Source organism: Lissotriton helveticus, chromosome 1_1, assembly GCF_964261635.1.
Source record: "Lissotriton helveticus chromosome 1_1, aLisHel1.1, whole genome shotgun sequence".
NCBI classification, from domain to species: Eukaryota; Metazoa; Chordata; class Amphibia; order Caudata; family Salamandridae; genus Lissotriton; species Lissotriton helveticus.
In genome coordinates, this window is record NC_136057.1 from 1362856658 (window position 1) to 1362875096 (window position 18439).

Consider the following 18439-nt stretch of genomic DNA (forward strand, 5'->3'; position numbering starts at 1 on the left):
CTATGCACTCTCCACTCCCTATGCACTCTCCACTCCCTATGCACTCTGCACTCTCCACTCCCTATGCACTCTCCACTCCCTATGCACTCTGCACTCTCCACTCCCTATGCACTCTGCACTCTGCACTCTCCACTCCCTATGCACTCTGCACTCTCCACTCCCTATGCACTCTGCACTCTCCACTCCCTATGCACTCTGCACTCTCCACTCCCTATGCACTCTGCACTCTCCACTCCCTATGCACTCTGCACTCTCCACTCCCTATGCACTCTGCACTCTCCACTCCCTATGCACTCTGCACTCTCCACTCCCTATGCACTCTGCACTCTCCACTCCCTATGCACTCTGCACTCTCCACTCCCTATGCACTCTGCACTCTCCACTCCCTATGCACTCTCCACTCTCCACTCCCTATGCACTCTCCACTCTCTATGCACTCTGCACTCTCCACTCCCTATGCACTCTCCACTCTCTATGCACTCTGCACTCTCCACTCTCTATGCACTCTGCACTCTCCACTCTCTATGCACTCTGCACTCTCTATGCACTCTGCACTACCTATGCACTCTCCACTCCCTATGCACTCTCCACTCCCTATGCACTCTCCACTCCCTATGCACTCTCCACTCCCTATGCACTCTCCACTCCCTATGCACTCTCCACTCCCTATGCACTATGCACTCTCCACTCCCTATGCACTATGCACTCTCCACTCCCTATGCACTATGCACTCTCCACTCCCTGTGCACTATGCACTCTCCACTCCCTATGCACTATGCACTCTCCACTCCCTATGCACTCTCCACTCTCCACTCCCTATGCACTCTCCACTCCCTCGAGCTGCACTCCCTATGCACTCTCCACTCCCTATGCACTCTCCACTCCCTATGCACTCTCCACTCCCTATGCACTATGCACTCTCCACTCCCTATGCACTATGCACTCTCCACTCCCTATGCACTATGCACTCTCCACTCCCTATGCACTCTCCACTCTCCACTCCCTATGCACTCTCCACTCCCTCGAGCTGCACTCCCTATGCACTCTCCACTCCCTATGCACTCTCCACTCCCTATGCACTCTCCACTCCCTATGCACTCTCCACTCCCTATGCACTCTCCACTCCCTATGCACTCTCCACTCCCTATGCACTCTCCACTCCCTATGCACTCTCCACTCCCTATGCACTCTCCACTCCCTATGCACTCTCCACTCCCTATGCACTCTCCACTCTCCACTCCCTATGCACTCTGCACTCTCCACTCCCTATGCACTCTGCACTCTCCACTCCCTATGCACTCTGCACTCTCCACTCCCTATGCACTCTGCACTCTCCACTCCCTATGCACTCTGCACTCTCCACTCCCTATGCACTCTCCACTCCCTGTGCACTCTCCACTCCCTGTGCACTCTCCACTCCCTGTGCACTCTCCACTCTCCACTCCCTATGCACTCTCCATGCACTCTCTATGCACTCTGCACTCCCTATGCACTCTCCACTCCCTACTCTGCACTCCCTGTGCACTCTCCACTCCCTGTGCATTCTCCACTCTCCACTCCCTATGCACTCCCTATGCACTCTCTATGCACTCTGCACTCCCTATGCACTCTCCACTCCCCACTCTGCACTCCCTATGCACTCTCCACTCCCCACTCTGCACTCCCTATGCACTCTCCACTCCCTATGCACTCTCCACTCTCCACTCCCTATGCACTCTCCACTCCCTCGAGCTGCACTCCCTATGCACTCTCCACTCCCTATGCACTCTGCACTCTCCACTCCCTATGCACTCTGCACTCTCCACTCCCTATGCACTCTGCACTCTCCACTCCCTATGCACTCTGCACTCTCCACTCCCTATGCACTCTGCACTCTCCACTCCCTATGCACCCTCCACTCCCTATGCACTCTCCACTCCCTATGCACTCTCCACTCCCTATGCACTCTCCACTCCCTATGCACTCTCCACTCCCTATGCACTCTCCACTCCCTATGCACTCTCCACTCTCCACTCCCTATGCACTCTCCACTCTCCACTCCCTATGCACTCTCCACTCTCCACTCCCTATGCACTCTCCACTCTCCACTCCCTATGCACTCTCCACTCTCCACTCCCTATGCACTCTCCACTCCCTATGCACTCTCCACTCCCTATGCACTCTCCACTCCCTATGCACTCTCCACTCCCTATGCACTCTCCACTCCCTATGCACTCTCCACTCCCTATGCACTCTCCACTCCCTATGCACTCTCCACTCCCTATGCACTCCCTGTGCACTCTCCACTCCCTGTGCACTCTCCACTCCCTGTGCACTCTCCACTCCCTGTGCACTCTCCACTCTCCACTCCCTATGCACTCTGCACTCTCCACTCCCTATGCACTCTGCACTCTCCACTCCCTATGCACTCTCCACTCCCTATGCACTCTGCACTCTCCACTCCCTATGCACTCTGCACTCTCCACTCCCTATGCACTCTGCACTCTCCACTCCCTATGCACTCTGCACTCTGCACTCTCCACTCCCTATGCACTCTGCACTCTGCACTCTCCACTCCCTATGCACTCTGCACTCTCCACTCCCTATGCACTCTGCACTCTCCACTCCCTATGCACTCTGCACTCTCTATGCACTCTGCACTCTCCACTCCCTATGCACTCTGCACTCTCCACTCCCTATGCACTCTGCACTCTGCACTCCCTATGCACTCTGCACTCTGCACTCCCTATGCACTCTCCACTCTGCACTCCCTATGTACTCTCCACTCTTCACTCTCTATGCACTCTGCACTCCCTATGCACTCTCCACTCTCCACTCCCTTTGCACTCTCCACTCCCTATGCACTATGCACTCTCCACTCCCTATGCACTCTCCACTCCCTATGCACTCTCCACTCCCTATGCACTCTCCACTCCCTATGCACTCTCCACTCCCTATGCACTCTCCACTCCCTATGCACTCTCCACTCCCTATGCACTCTCCACTCCCTATGCACTCTCCACTCTGCACTCTCCATGCACTCTGCACTCCCTATGCACTCTCCACTCTGCACTCTCTATGCACTCTGCACTCCCTATGTACTCTCCACTCTTCACTCTCTATGCACTCTGCACTCCCTATGCACTCTCCACTCTGCACTCCCTATGTACTCTCCACTCTTCACTCTCTATGCACTCTGCACTCCCTATGCACTCTCCACTCTCCACTCCCTTTGCACTCTCCACTCCCTATGCACTCTCCACTCCCTATGCACTCTCCACTCCCTATGCACTCTCCACTCTCCACTCCCTATGCACTCTCCATGCACTCTGCACTCCCTATGCACTCTCCACTCTGCACTCTCTATGCACTCTGCACTCCCTATGCACTCTCCACTCTGCACTCTCTATGCACTCTGCACTCCCTATGTACTCTCCACTCTTCACTCTCTATGCACTCTGCACTCCCTATGCACTCTCCACTCTCCACTCCCTATGCACTCTCCACTCCCTATGCACTCTCCACTCTCCACTCCCTATGCACTCTCCACTCTCTATGCACTCTGCACTCCCTATGCACTCTCCACTCCATATGCACTCTCCACTCCCTATGCACTCTCCACTCCCTATGCACTCCCCACTCCCCACTCTGCACTCCCTATGCACTCTCCACTCTCCACTCCCTATGCACTCTCCACTCCCTCGAGCTGCACTCCCTATGCACTCTCCACTCCCTATGCACTCTCCACTCCCTATGCACTCTCCACTCCCTATGCACTCTCCACTCTCCACTCCCTATGCACTCTGCACTCTCCACTCCCTATGCACTCTCCACTCCCTATGCACTCTCCACTCCCTGTGCACTCTCCACTCTCCACTCCCTATGCACTCCCTATGTACTCTCCACTCTTCACTCTCTATGCACTCTGCACTCCCTATGCACTCTCCACTCCCTATGCACTCTCCACTCCCTATGCACTCTCCACTCCCTATGCACTCTCCACTCTCTATGCACTCTCCACTCTCTATGCACTCTCCACTCCCTATGCACTCTCCACTCCCTATGCACTCTCCACTCCCTATGCACTCTCCACTCCCTATGCACTCTCTATGCACTCTGCACTCCCTATGCACTCTGCACTCCCTATGCACTCCCTATGCACTCTCCACTCTCCACTCCCTATGCACTCTCCACTCCCTATGCACTCTCCACTCCCTATGCACTCTCCACTCCCTATGCACTCTCCACTCCCTATGCACTCTCCACTCCCTATGCACTCTCCACTCCCTATGCACTCTCCATGCACTCTGCACTCCCTATGCACTCTCCACTCTGCACTCTCTATGCACTCTGCACTCCCTATGCACTCTCCACTCTGCACTCTCTATGCACTCTGCACTCCCTATGTACTCTCCACTCTTCACTCTCTATGCACTCTGCACTCCCTATGCACTCTCCACTCTCCACTCCCTATGCACTCTCCACTCTCTATGCACTCTGCACTCCCTATGCACTCTCCACTCCCTATGAACTCTCCACTCCCTATGCACTCTCCACTCCCTATGCACTCTGCACTCTCCACTCCCTATGCACTCTGCACTCTCCACTCCCTATGCACTCTGCACTCTCCACTCCCTATGCACTCTGCACTCTCCACTCCCTATGCACTCTGCACTCTCCACTCCCTATGCACTCTGCACTCCCTGTGCACTCTCCACTCTCCACTCCCTATGCACTCTCCATGCACTCTCTATGCACTCTGCACTCCCTATGTACTCTCCACTCTTCACTCTCTATGCACTCTGCACTCCCTATGCACTCTCCACTCCCTATGCACTCTCCACTCTCCACTCCCTATGCACTCTGCACTCCCTGTGCACTCTGCACTCTCCACTCCCTATGCACTCTGCACTCCCTGTGCACTCTCCACTCCCTATGCACTCTCCATGCACTCTGCACTCTCCATGCACTCTGCACTCCCTATGCACTCTGCACTCCCTATGCACTCTCCACTCCCTATGCACTCTCCACTCCCTATGCACTCTCCACTCCCTATGCACTCTCCACTCCCTATGCACTCTCCACTCCCTATGCACTCTCCACTCCCTATGCACTCCCTATGCACTCTCCACTCCCTATGCACTCCCTATGCACTCTCCACTCCCTATGCACTCTGCACTCTCCACTCCCTATGCACTCTGCACTCTCCACTCCCTATGCACTCTGCACTCTCCACTCCCTATGCACTCTGCACTCTCCACTCCCTATGCACTCTGCACTCCCTGTGCACTCTCCACTCCCTATGCACTCTCCATGCACTCTCTATGCACTCTGCACTCCCTATGCACTCTCCACTCTGCACTCTCTATGCACTCTGCACTCCCTATGTACTCTCCACTCTTCACTCTCTATGCACTCTGCACTCCCTATGCACTCTCCACTCTCCACTCTCTATGCACTCTGCACTCCCTATGCACTCTCCACTCTGCACTCTCTATGCACTCTGCACTCCCTATGTACTCTCCACTCTTCACTCTCTATGCACTCTGCACTCCCTATGCACTCTCCACTCTCCACTCCCTATGCACTCTGCACTCCCTATCCACCCTGCACTCCCTATCCACCCTGCACTCCCTATCCACCCTGCACTCCCTATCCACCCTGCACTCCCTATCCACTCTGCACTCCCTATCCACTCTGCACTCCCTATCCACTCTGCACTCCCTACCCATTTGCTGTTAATCACCTTTGCAGCACGTACTTTATGGCCTCTGATGCTCTTCAGCGCTTTGCAGTGCGGTTAGGATATGAAGCGCTATATAAATTCAACTGTAATGCATTACGAAAAATGCCAAACCATGAAAAAACTCCCTGTTGCAAATCTTATGAGCAGTTTTACAAGTGTCTCACGAGGGGCACGAGATGCTTAGCCCATACGAGTCTATTTAGGCCGTTTGGGTACTGGACACCCGCAGTTTTAAGGACATTATTAAAACGGACTGTAAAGTCGAACTGAAAGAATGAAAAGTTATGCATGCTGCAACAAAGGGGATCAGCCGAGCAATTTCACATCAGACAAACCACTGCGGAGTCCTCACTACAAATAAAGGGGCAAAAACTACTTTTAGCGCCCATGCACTTGATGAACAGCCAGATCGTGGCCTGTGTCTTCATCATGTATTTTTAACCAACGTACACTGAATTCACGTGCTCCACCACTAAAAAACAAGCACTCACCTGGGCTTCCTCGCATGGAATGACCAAAACAAACACAGAAGGAAAACAAACGAAACTCCGCCCACCGCCGCTATGACGACATCGCAGAGGCGGAGAGGGAAAAAATCGCGGGAACGCCCCCGAATCTGGTCCGGCCTTGACGGACAGATCCGGCTCCCAATGGCTAGCCTCCATTTATGGAGCTAGCTAATGGGAGGTGGGGGACGTTCCGATAGCCAATATGGTAAACAAAAGATTTCACCTGCGCGAACTGCTTGCGCAGATCGCCAGGTCGAAACCTAAAAAGTATCACTTGGAAAGCAAGCAGTGGAAGCGGAGATACCAACTGATCAAAGCAACCATAAAGAAGCAATGCTCCATGGGAGGGAAAACCACAAGACTGACTAGGTGAGACAACAACAAAAAGCAATACCAGCCCGTCCCCTGACAAAGTGGCGGGCGGGCTGGCGAGGGAGGTGGGGAGGGGTTCGGGGGACCAAAAGAAAAAAAAACTAGCAGCATCAGGATTGCTGTGAGAGCCAGCAACTTGGGCTCCCGGGCAGACTGGGAGCCTGTGCCTGCTCTCTCCAGACCCAGCAACGCAGCTGGGGCTGGAGGAGAGAGCTTCACTGCGCATGAGGTGTTTAGCCAGCCTGAGATGGCCAGCCAAATACCTCATGCGCAGTAAAGAGAGTGCCCACCAGAAGTGTAACCCCCCTGGACCCACCCCCCAATACTCATCAGAATCCTGGGTGCGGGTGCAGGGTATTAAAATAAAACGATAATAAAACTGGTTTAAACCCGTTTTATTTGCTGGTTGTGGCGCCTCTCTGCTCTAATGAAGAGGCTGCCACTGACAAGGTTTCCCACAAGAGACGGTATGTGTAAAGCGCAGTATGTGTAAAGCACGCTGCGCATGCGCATAAAAAAAGTGAATTTGTATGAGGCTTGCGAGGACGGGAGGGGAACAGGAGGTGTGCACACGCGTGGCTGTACGAGCGTGTTCACAACCTCCAATCGCCCCTGCGCGTGCCCATCTCCTGTCTCCCTTCTGAGGCAGGTCAGTAACAGTAGATCTCACTGGTGACAGCTCTTTCGCGGTGCGTCGCAAGGTGAGACCTAAAAATGGGGTAAAACCATGGTTGTCCAACCCACTTGCACTGTGGTACCCTTGGCACCGACCTTCGTACCATGGTCCAGGGGTAATAAGGCAGCAACCATCGTTGAGGGTTTTTTCTAAATGTGCAGGCGCTTGTGTGGCACAGCTCACAAGCTCATGGAATAAAAGTAAATAGACGCAATGCTTTGCGCCATGGGCGCACCTGCATAAAACCTCAGTTGTCTCCACTCTGATCTCTCAGAAGCAAATAAGAGACACTCCCTAAGAAATGGATTGTGGTGTGTGCAGTTTGGTCCAGGGGCCTTAAGTCGTGCTAGCAGGGTCTGTTCGGATTTCCACTCCGATTAGCACCCCTCATAACACAGGCACAAGTCTTTATGAAACTCGGGGCGTAGCTTCAGGGGGTCTTTGGTTTGTTACACTCCCCCCTAATAAATGTATTTTCAGAAGAATAGTTGGGTACAGGAGCTTTCAGTCGGGAATGGTGAGGTGTCAGCTGGATGTAACTTTTGCATACACACACACTGACAAAAACACACACACACACCCACTCATCTCGGTTTTGAAAGCCCTAAAAATTATTATTTTACAAAATTGTGTTTCATTTAGTACCCCTATTAATCTGTATTGCTCTCCCTTTCCACTGCCTCTTAAGCCCTTCTCATACGCCCTGCTCGTCAAAAACGTATTTTAACATTATATGCCAGTGAAGCGATCGGGAAATCTGACCCCCCCCCCCCCCTACATCTTACTGACCAAGCTACTCGCCCTGATGAAACTTTGCACAGCTTGTATATACCCACCCCTCCTCTTCCCCTTCACACAAACCAGGCCAAGAATAAACAAAGGACCGGGTGGCTCTTATCTGGTGCAGTGAAGCCTTTTAAATGTAATGCTACTTCCATCCGGTTTGCTATTTGAGTGGCAGTGATGGTTGTGAAATCTCTGCCCCCCCCGCCCCCCACTCAATCTAACACTGCCCATGCTACGCCCCCGCCACCACTGCTGCTTATAAACTCTTTCGTGCTGCCTTGAGAGGGGTTCAGCAGCAGAACAGGCTCTCCAGGAAGAGACGTGCCGTCACTCCGCACACCACAAAATAACTAGACCAGGCCTCGAGACTTCCGTCAGGTTAGATGACAGCACGGCACCCGTAACATAAAGGGGGGATTATTCAGTGGCAGGAATACACAAAGACGCGGAGGAGCCCGCGCCTCAAACCGGAGGAATAGGATCCCCAGCCCTGTGGGCAGCCGCCATATCCGATGGTCTGGGGCAGGGCCAGCTTTTGCGCTGGTGGCGCCCTGTGCCACAATCGTTTGTTGGCGCCCCCCACACTCCCTCCCTAGTGGCGTCACTAGGGGGGTGCGGGGGGAGCGGACCGCACCGGGTGACACCCTCACATGGGGGTGACACCATCTGGTTGCGCCCCCCCAGCAGGCCTCTGTACATGGCACCCCCTGCACCTCACCCGAAGGCCTCGGAGAGACTCGATCCGCTTTAAAAACAACAGCGAACCGAGATATTTTCTCACCTATTCGAATTAAAATGTTCTCATTAGTTAAAGTTTGAAAAGTGTACTAATGAGGGGCCCCCGCCATTTATATGTAAAAAAGACACAGTGCTAAAGAGGGGGGGCCGGGGAGGGGGGGTATTAACCGCTTGGAAATTAGCTTTTACTTTAGCTGTTTCATATGTAAAATTCTCACATCTACAAACTCGCTGGTGCCTTGTACACAGATTTCTTTTTGCATCTTGAAAAGCTTTAAAAGAGAAACCACCTGAAAGCGGCAGAGTGTAAAAGGGGCGGGGGTCCTGCCCCCCCCCCCCTGGGTTTATTGTGCGAGAGAGAGGGAGCTAGAGGGAGTAAGACAGAGAGAGGGAGACAGAGGTAGCTAGAGGAAGTAAGACAGAGAGAGAGGGCGCTAGACAGACAGAAAGAGGGAGCTAGAGGGAGTACGATAGAGAGAGAGAGGGAGCAAGACAGAAAGAGAGGGAGCTCGAGGAAGCTAGACAGAGAGAGGGAGCTAGAGGGAGTAAGACAGTGAGAGAGGGAGCTAGACAGAGAGGGAGCTAGAGGGAGTAAGACAGAGAGAGAGAGGGAGCTAGACAGAGAGAGGGAGCTAGAGGGAGTAAGAGAGAGAGAGGAGCTAGAGGGAGTACGACAGAGAGAGAGGGAGCTAGAGGGAGTAAGACAGAGAGAGAGGGAGCTAGAGGGAGTAAGACCGAGAGAGAGGGAGATAGAGGGAGCTAGAGGGAGCAAGAGAGAGGGAGCTAGAGGGATCTAGACAGAGAGAGGGAGCTAGAGGGAGTAAGACAGCGAGAGAGGGAGCTAGACAGAGAGAGGGAGCTAGAGGGAGTAAGATAGAGAGAGAGGGAGCTACAGGGAGCTAGAGCGCGCAAGACAGAGAGAGAGGGAGCAAGAGGGAGTAAAAGAGAGAGAAGGCGCTAGAGGGAGCAAGACAGAGAGAGGGAGCTAGAGGGATTAAGGTAGAGAGAGAGGGAGCAAGACAGAGGGAGAGGGAGCTAGAGGGAGTAAGAGAGAGAGGAAGCTAGAGGGAGCTAGACAGAGAGAGGGGGCTAGAGGGAGTAAGACAGAGAGAGAGGGAGCTAGAGGGAGTAAGACAGAAAGAGGGAGACAGAGGGAGCCAGAGGGAGCAAGACAGAGAGAGAGGGAGCTAGACAGAGAGAGGGAGTAAGACAAAGAGAGAGTGAGCTAGAGGGCTCTTGACAGAGAGAGGGAGCTAGAGGGAGTAAGAGAGAGAGGGAGCTAAAGGGAGCAAGACAGAGTGAGAGGGAGCTAGAGGGAGTAAGACAGAGAGAGCTAGAGGGACTAAGACGGAGAGAGAGGGAGCTAGAGGGAGTAAGAGAGAGAGAGGGAGCTAGAGGGAGTAAGCGAGAGGGGGCTAGAGGGAGTAAGACAGAGAGAGTGGAAGCTAGAGGGAGTAAACCTGTTAATTTGATGCAAAGAACTGTTAACAAAAACTATGTCCAGCTATTGTAGATCTGGCAACTTAACACCTAAACCGCGGCGGCAATTCCGCCGCGGTCCGGGCGTTCTAAAGAGTGGGCAGGGCTGTGTCAGCCATTGGCCATTCGCAGCACTGGGGAGGGAGTGCTCCTGTCGGCAGTCGATGGCAGACGGGCGCACGGAAGGGGTTAAGAAAACAGCAACAAAAAGCAAACAACCATTGGCATAGCCAATAGGTCTCGCTTTTTGGACCATATAAGTATTTAGTTATGCAGCAGAATATCCTTGGTGCAACAACACCAACTGTTGCATGGCTAAACACTTATAAGGTCCCAAATGCGAGACCTATTGGCTACGCCAATGCTTGTTTATTGTAGGAGCTAGTTCAGAAAGTTCAAAACATTTATAAAATTTGTTGTACGGGAAAAAAAATGCTGTTTTTGATAATTCTTTATTAGCCTGCCTCGTTTTGCAAGGGATTACTCATTATTCAACGTTTATTTTGTATGTATGTTCTTTTGTAAAAGGGACTTGTCAAATAACAATGGAGCATCGCAACGTTTTATAATTTAGCCGGCACTATTTGTACTCTTTCAGCATGCTGCTTGGACTTGCTGACAACTGCCCTTGGTTTAGTTGCAACTCAGCAGACCCTTCCAAGACGTTCAGCTGTTTAAACCAGTCATACAAAATGTCCCCCGATAGCCTCACTTTATTGAAATAAGAAGTTGTCAGAAGGAGGCTAGCAGAAAGGACCCATGAAGTTTTAGGCCTAATGTGTTGAGTAATTTCCTTGGAATTGTGAACTCCTTTTCATCAAGGTTGCTTTTTGACATGTCCATTCAATAATTACTTCTGTATGCCATGGGTCACTCTAAGTTTTCTCCGACTAAGGTCACACATGTGGACTAGCACTAGTCTGCAGGGTTTAAACCTTGATTTCACAACAGCCACGGACTATCTAAATCAGGGGTGCCCAACGTAGATCCACGAAGGTTGGTTCCATGCCAGACTTTCAAACTATCCACACAAAACAGACATCCATCCAGTGAATCATAATGAAAACGTGGCATGGATATGGCCTTCCTGAGTGTACTTTGAACACCCTTGATCTAAATGATTTCCATTTACATTTTTTGTATGTAAATCTAAATGATGCTGACATTATTCATAAATTTCTCAAACTCTCCCTTTATGCAGTGTCATGTAGTGTGTTTGCCTCCAGGAGACCAGTTAGGGCCGAAAGTTTCTCGCCAAGAAGCATTTTCTGCTCGAACTAGTGTCCTGTCGACTCACAAGGTTTTTTTTTAAGCTGCAAACTTGCCATATACCAGTCATCCGAAATACTTGCAAACCAAATTTTGCTCTGAAAGCATCATTTCCCACAAATGTGAAGGACATTCCTTGATTTTGCAAACAAATATGCAAGGTTGAGCATCCCAGTTCTTGTTTTCTTATGTTATAATGTATGAAGAAACGTACAATTGATTCCTCAGTTTAGTTTCTTATTGTCCAGTGCCCAACGCCTTTGCTGGTCTGCACTTTAATAGAATACAAAATAAAAGACGTCAACTAAGTTTGTAACCATTGGAAAGGCCTTGAAGAGGGGCCATTGATGCAAACGGTGTTTGGTCTGTTAAAGCACTGACTTTATTAGAAATCAGAATTTTAGGTTGAGTCTGGGCAGTGCATGCACTGCTGCGAGGCATGCAGTATTGGAGTATGACTTCGAAGCCCCACCCATATTTTAACTGGCTTGTGTCATTGGCCTTTGTAAAGGCTGGCTTTTCAGTCGTAAATCGGCTTGTTAGTCCCTCCTTTGTACCTACCGCCTTGTCTGCATTTTTAACCTCCCATGGCGACTGGCCCTTTTATTTAAGACGCAAAACGGTATGTCTCATTTAGTCTGTAAGCCCAATTTTCTTTAATGAGTTTTCCCTACTGCAGACAGGACACGCTTTCTTTACATTCAGAGCGCCATGCACGCTTTCACTTTCAAGCAGCCCCGGACAATGGCGGCCGCTTCTTTTAAGTGAAATAGGTCTCGCATTTGACAATGACAATAGCTTAAACTCTCATAAATGCGACACCTATTGCATTGCAAATGCTTGTTTAGGACTTGTGCCCTGTATATACCCATACCTGTCGACTCATCCACATTTGGTGGGTGTCACCTGCTTTTTGACCGTATTTGCCCTCCTAAAAAAGCAACATGCCTCCATAGACATCAATAGAGTGGCTCTCTATGCAAAGTAGCATCAGCTGCCTAAATTAATGTATCCTTCATTCTTTAACAGGATCATGGTCTTAAATATCGGACTTCACCCTCATTCGCGAGTCATCGGGTTCACAGGCATTGATATCCGCTTTCGCCCCACCGCCCGCCCAACCACCCCAAACCCCTTACCTCGTCCACAGGCAGCCCCTAAACCCTCTGCACATTGTCTGCATGTTCCTTCGGAAAGATCAAGGTGGTCGATGAGTGGCGGACCGTGCAGACGTCACCCACGACAAGAGGCAGGACAGCAAGGCGATGGCTTCCAGGCAGAAACATGTCGAGAGACGTATGTGGCGGGGCAGCGCGAGCCCGGGGTCAAACTTCAGAATGGCGCCCGACTCCGGATTGGCTGGTAAAATGATAGATAAGCAATCTTCTTTTATTGCGGTAATCGGTAGATGCATCAGGGCTCGAATAGCACACCCTTGCAAGCTGTTGCGATAACAGAGCGTTTTCTTGTTTATTAGCTCCCAGAGGAAGAAACGTGGATCACCAGCACTTCTAGGCGCTTTGAAATTAGTAGGGGTGATTCGCCGAGAGTGGATACGAGTGGCCCACCTATCTGCTATTTCGACACCAAAAATGCAGCCATCATTGGACTACTGCGGGGAGGCGGGGTGGGCAGAAGAGAATGATGGGAAGAGCTCGGGTTAGTGATAAGAGAAAGACACGGTGTTACCTGGCCCTCGAGAGGATAGCGCTAAAGGCAGAGTTCACGTTTCTTAAGTCCCAACGTAAGTAGTTCAGCCCGGGGAAAGGGGGCTGGGGGAGTGGAAATGTAGCTTCCCATTCTGGGACTTGTATTCATTCCTGTCATCTCATTAAAAACTCAGGACTGCATATCACAGAATGCAAAGGAGAAACATGGACTGGACTGCGGACTTAATCACGCGCCAACTTGGTAAAGTCGAGAGCTGTACAAACAGCTGCATTAAAATAGATCCCGAGGTCCCTAAAACTGGCTGCTCCCTCCTGTTTTAAAGTTAGGGCCAGGGAGGGGGGCAGAGATCCCCAGGTCACTAAAACCAGCGGCTCCCTCCTGGATTAAAGTTAGGGAGGGGGCACAGATCCCCAGGTCACTGAAACCGACTGCTCCCTCCTGGATTAAAGTTAGGGAGGGGGCACAGATCCCCAGGTCACTGAAACCGGCTGCTCCCTCCTGGATTAAAGTTAGGGAGGAGGCACAGATTCCCAGGTCACTAAAACCGGCTGCTCCCTCCTGGATTAAAGTTAAGGAGGAGGCACAGATTCCCAGGTCACTAAAACCGGCTGCTCCCTCCTGGATTAAAGTTAGGGAGGGGGCACAGATCCCCAGGTCACTGAAACCGACTGCTCCCTCCTGGATTAAAGTTAGGGAGGAGGCACAGATTCCCAGGTCACTAAAACCGGCTGCTCCCTCCTGGATTAAAGTTAGGGAGGGGGCACAGATCCCCAGGTCACTGAAACCGACTGCTCCCTCCTGGATTAAAGTTAGGGAGGGGGCACAGATCCCCAGGTCACTGAAACCGACTGCTCCCTCCTGGATGAAAGTTAGGGAGGGGGCACAGATCCCCAGGTCACTGAAACCGACTGCTCCCTCCTGGATTAAAGTTAGGGAGGGGGCACAGATCCCCAGGTCACTGAAACCGACTGCTCCCTCCTGGATTAAAGTTAGGGAGGGGGCACAGATCCCCAGGTCACTGAAACCGACTGCTCCCTCCTGGATTAAAGTTAGCACGAGGGAGGGGGTGTGGGGGGGGGGGGGCACAGATCTCCAGGCCACTAAAACCAGCTGCTCCCTCTTGGATTTAAGTCGGTGCGAGGGAGGGGGCACAGATCTCCAGGTCAAGCTGGTCCAGTTTGTATTACTGGTAAAAATAGCACAACATTGTTTTTTTTTGTATTCTTACTCGATGTCGTCATTGCTCTTATGTCCCTCCCTCCATAATTTTTATAAAGCGCTCTGATATCGTTCGGGATCTTGTTCGCGCTATATAAAACTTTATAAATAAAAAATAAATAAACGTTTGAAGACACTACGACAAGCCAGTCCAGCTCTATGAAAGTTTGGCAGGCACAGAGCTCCAGTTCACTGTAGGACAGGCTGCTACATCCTTGGAGAGTTCCCAAGTTTCCTAAATCCATGCGCATGTGGTTCATCTAGGGTTTCCCTTTGCATTATGGAACTTGTATTCCTACTTTTTAACATTACAAAACTATAACTACAAGGTCCGAAGTGCAAATCAAAAACTTAGAAAGGATGAGCCACTTGAACTTGGCCGACAGAGGAACTCTGTTCCTTATTTTAAATGTAGGGGGAACACATCTCTAGGTTACTAGATCAGCGTTAACTACACTGGTCTGAAAGTTAGGAAGAGCTCAGGGTCCATTGAAACAGCTGGCCTGGTTAGTCTCTAGGACAGAGTTTATGCCTGGCATTAGCATAGAGAGCTGCAGGGCATTGGGACTGTTTGACCACTCCCAGTGTTAAAGGTAGGAGGTGCACAGAGCTCCAGGTCATAAGGGAGAAGCTAGGCCCTTCTTGTTATTAATGCTAGGTTACTTATTGTGTGAAGGCAGTTGCAGCACATGCCCTTTGGACTCTATAATCACTTACACACTGGTTGGCAGGGTTACTATCCAGGCATCACCCACAGAAACCACCTGTACTTCGGATACAAGAATAACAATACGAACAAAAACGGAGATACAACTCACTACAAGCCGATCACAACAACCTGATCCAGATTGTAACAAACACATTGTCCACCACAGTAACTCTGAAAACAGTGACAAACCTGAAATGCATGCTGCACAATTGCAGATGAGCTGCGAAACACGCAAACGCCACAGCAGGTGTGATCTTTGCGCATGATCTGGACATTCTCATTCTAACCAAAACCGGTCTAAAAAAAACAGCTGCCCCAATACTGGACCTTCTCATTCCCCCAAATTATGCCATTTTACATTGAGACCGCACATTGAAGAAATGGGGGGCGGGGGGGGGGTGGGGAGGTCTCACTACAATCTAAAGCAGGGGTCTCCGACCTTTTCTGTATTGAGAGCTACTTATGTTAAAAAAACACATTAACATCTACTAATATTCTTAGTGCAGTATAATTTCAATTTCTTTATATGTATATTAATTCAACCAAGCAAAATGTTTCTAATTTAATAAGCTGGGCTCCACACAGGTGAGCTACTCAGAGTTAGCACAAGAGCTACCGTAGCTCACGAGCAAATGGTTGGAGACCCCTGAATTCTAAAGTCACTCCCTAACCGTAAACTCACTCACTAGAAGAGAGGTCATCGTGGGAACTCCCGGGAGCTGAAATCAAGCTTGAAAAGAAACTCCTAGTGCAAACACTCCTTGTATATCATCCACCTGGGAACTACTAACTCTTCTTTGAGCACCTTATGTAAACAATTACAATCAATGCTACTTCACTCTCCAAGACAATAAGACTCAGAGATTTCAACCTGCACTGGAACAATGACAAAGACCCCATTGTGGCAGCACTCAATAACCTGCTTCAGGACCTCAGCATTATTCAAGCATGCGAGAGACCAACTCACAACAAAGGGCCTACACTTGACATCATCGCTAAAAAGGGATGAGTAATCATGCTAGACATCACCCGACAGACTGGTCAGCTCACAATCAAATTAATTTTCAAATATCCACACGAGAAGCAAAAATCATAGGTCAAACAAGAAGGGATAAAAGTTGGGGAGAGGGATTACAGCCACATAAACAGAACTGAAATGGTGGATCTGTGCCAAACCTCCTTGGCGCTCCTGACCAACCTAACATCGGTTCAAGAACTGATGTATATCTACAACAGCAGTATAAACGACAAAGCTCAGAAGGTGGCTCCACTAAGTCTCAAAAGGCAAAAGAAAAAAAAAAACAGTAAAGTGGTTCAACCAAAATATGAGCAATGAAAGAAGACAACTTAGGCATCTGGAACGACTATGGAGGAAGGACCCAAACACTACCCTTCTCAAACAATTGACAAGGAAAAGAATCTCGTACAAATGAGTATCTGGAAAGCCAAAACAATAGCAATCAGATCAAAACTAGACGGACTGAAGAACAGGCCTAGAAAACTCTTTGACAATATAAAACAACAATCAGGAAAATGTGCGTTTCCCACAATTGAAGACAACTCGAACGACCTTTGCAAAGGCTTCTCAACTAAATTGCAAGCATAAGCAACTCCATTTCCTGCCAAGCTAGTGCCCAACATAGGGAATCCATCTACCCCACTCTCACAGCAAGGTCACAAATCCTAAATCCCAATTGTCCCAAGCAAAAACGGAGCCTTCTTGAACAGTTTCAGATCTCAATCTGAGGGGGAAATCCAGAATACCATTCAGTTAATAAACCCCACCACACACATTGATGACCCCATTCCCTCGCACTTACTGAGAGAGATCCACCAATCCATCACTCCCCTATGGACAAGAATTGTGACAGCATCTTTCCAACAAGATCCCTCCCAGAATGCCTGAAGATGGGCCAAGTATCTGCCCTACTAAAAAAACCGGGCACGGACCATAAAGACTTAAGCAGCTTCCGACCTGTATCCAATCTGCCTTTTGGGGGCTAAATTGGTTGAGAAATGCACCCATGATCAGCTATGTGAAAACATTAAGAATTGTAATCTATTAGATAATCACTCATCAGGTTTCAGGCCTGGTCACAACACCGAGGTCACTATTCTAAATATCCTTGATGATATCCAAACATCACTAGACCAAAACGAATCCTGTCTCCTAATAATTTTGGATTTATCAACAGCATTTAACACGGTCAGCCACAAACGCCTCAGAGAAACTCTTGAATTCAGAATGGGCCTATCAAGAGCCGTCCTTTACTGGTCCACCTTCTCCTTGCAGACCGGACAAAGAGTTAAAATCAACAACACCCAATCTGACGTAGAGGATCTACAATTTCACCGACACTCTTCCATCTTTACATGGAACCCTTCACGGAAATCCTTAAACAATCAAAAGTCTCGTACCACATGTATCACACTCTCCTCTCAAAAGGATATCTGGAGGACACCATGAGGAAAACACAAGACTGGCTGGCACACAACCATCTGAACCTAAATCTGCTGAAAACCAAATGAATTCTCTTCTCCCCACCCTTTAGAACCCAACAACCTCAACAATGGTCGTTTAACCCCAATTCTGTAAACTGCACCACAACCATCTGCGACTTAGTAAAGCATCACAACCTAGATTCTAATCTAAACATGCAATCTCACATACAAGCTGCAACCAGAAGCACTGACCTACATCTACTCCTTATAAAAATAAAACCATTCTTACTGCTTGGAGACCTCAAAACAGTGGTACAATCTCTAGTGCCCTCAAGACTGGACTATGGGAATGCCACACTCATCGGTATTCCTAACGCCAGCCTAGCCCCAGTGAAAGAGACAATAAATGCAGCAGCAAGACTCCTAACAGCCACACAGCGTTGTGGTCACCTTTCCCCTTCACTCAGAGCCCTTAACCGGCTCCCAGTGGAAGGAAGGATTAAACTGAAGGGCGCTTGCATGACATACAAAGTTCTACACACAATTCTAGTCCTAAAAACATGGCGAATAGGGTCAAACTTTCAGGAGGCAAAGGGAATTCTAGAAGTGCTAAATCCCTCATAGTAGAACCAGTTAGATTAAAAAAAACAAAAAAACATACGGCCGCACTTTTGCCGGATCTGCTTCAAAAGTATTTAACTCACTACCACCCTCAACTATAGCAATTACCTCCTTCAGGCTTTTCAAGAAGGAAGTTATATCCTTACTACTAGAAAAACTTGAGTCATAAGAGAACTTTTTCTAACCGTCATTCACCCTATTTCATTTTGTATCTTATTGTGTTG

At 49.7% G+C, this 18439-nt stretch overlaps 1 protein-coding gene across 3 annotated transcripts in view; it reads right to left on the bottom strand.

The window, feature by feature from the left end:
• Positions 1-18439, bottom strand: part of MGAT3 (beta-1,4-mannosyl-glycoprotein 4-beta-N-acetylglucosaminyltransferase) — a 98317-nt gene that overhangs the window by 33941 nt on the left and 45937 nt on the right. Inside the window, exon 1 of one of the 3 annotated variants that reach the window (XM_078683445.1) lies at positions 12694-12854. The exons of the other annotated variants lie outside the window; for them this stretch is intronic. Within the exon in view, the coding sequence (XP_078539571.1) occupies positions 12694-12737 (44 nt within the window). The 5' untranslated portion in view covers positions 12738-12854. Of the gene's footprint in view, positions 1-12693; positions 12855-18439 lie in introns of those variants that run through there. 3 annotated transcript variants of the gene reach the window in all.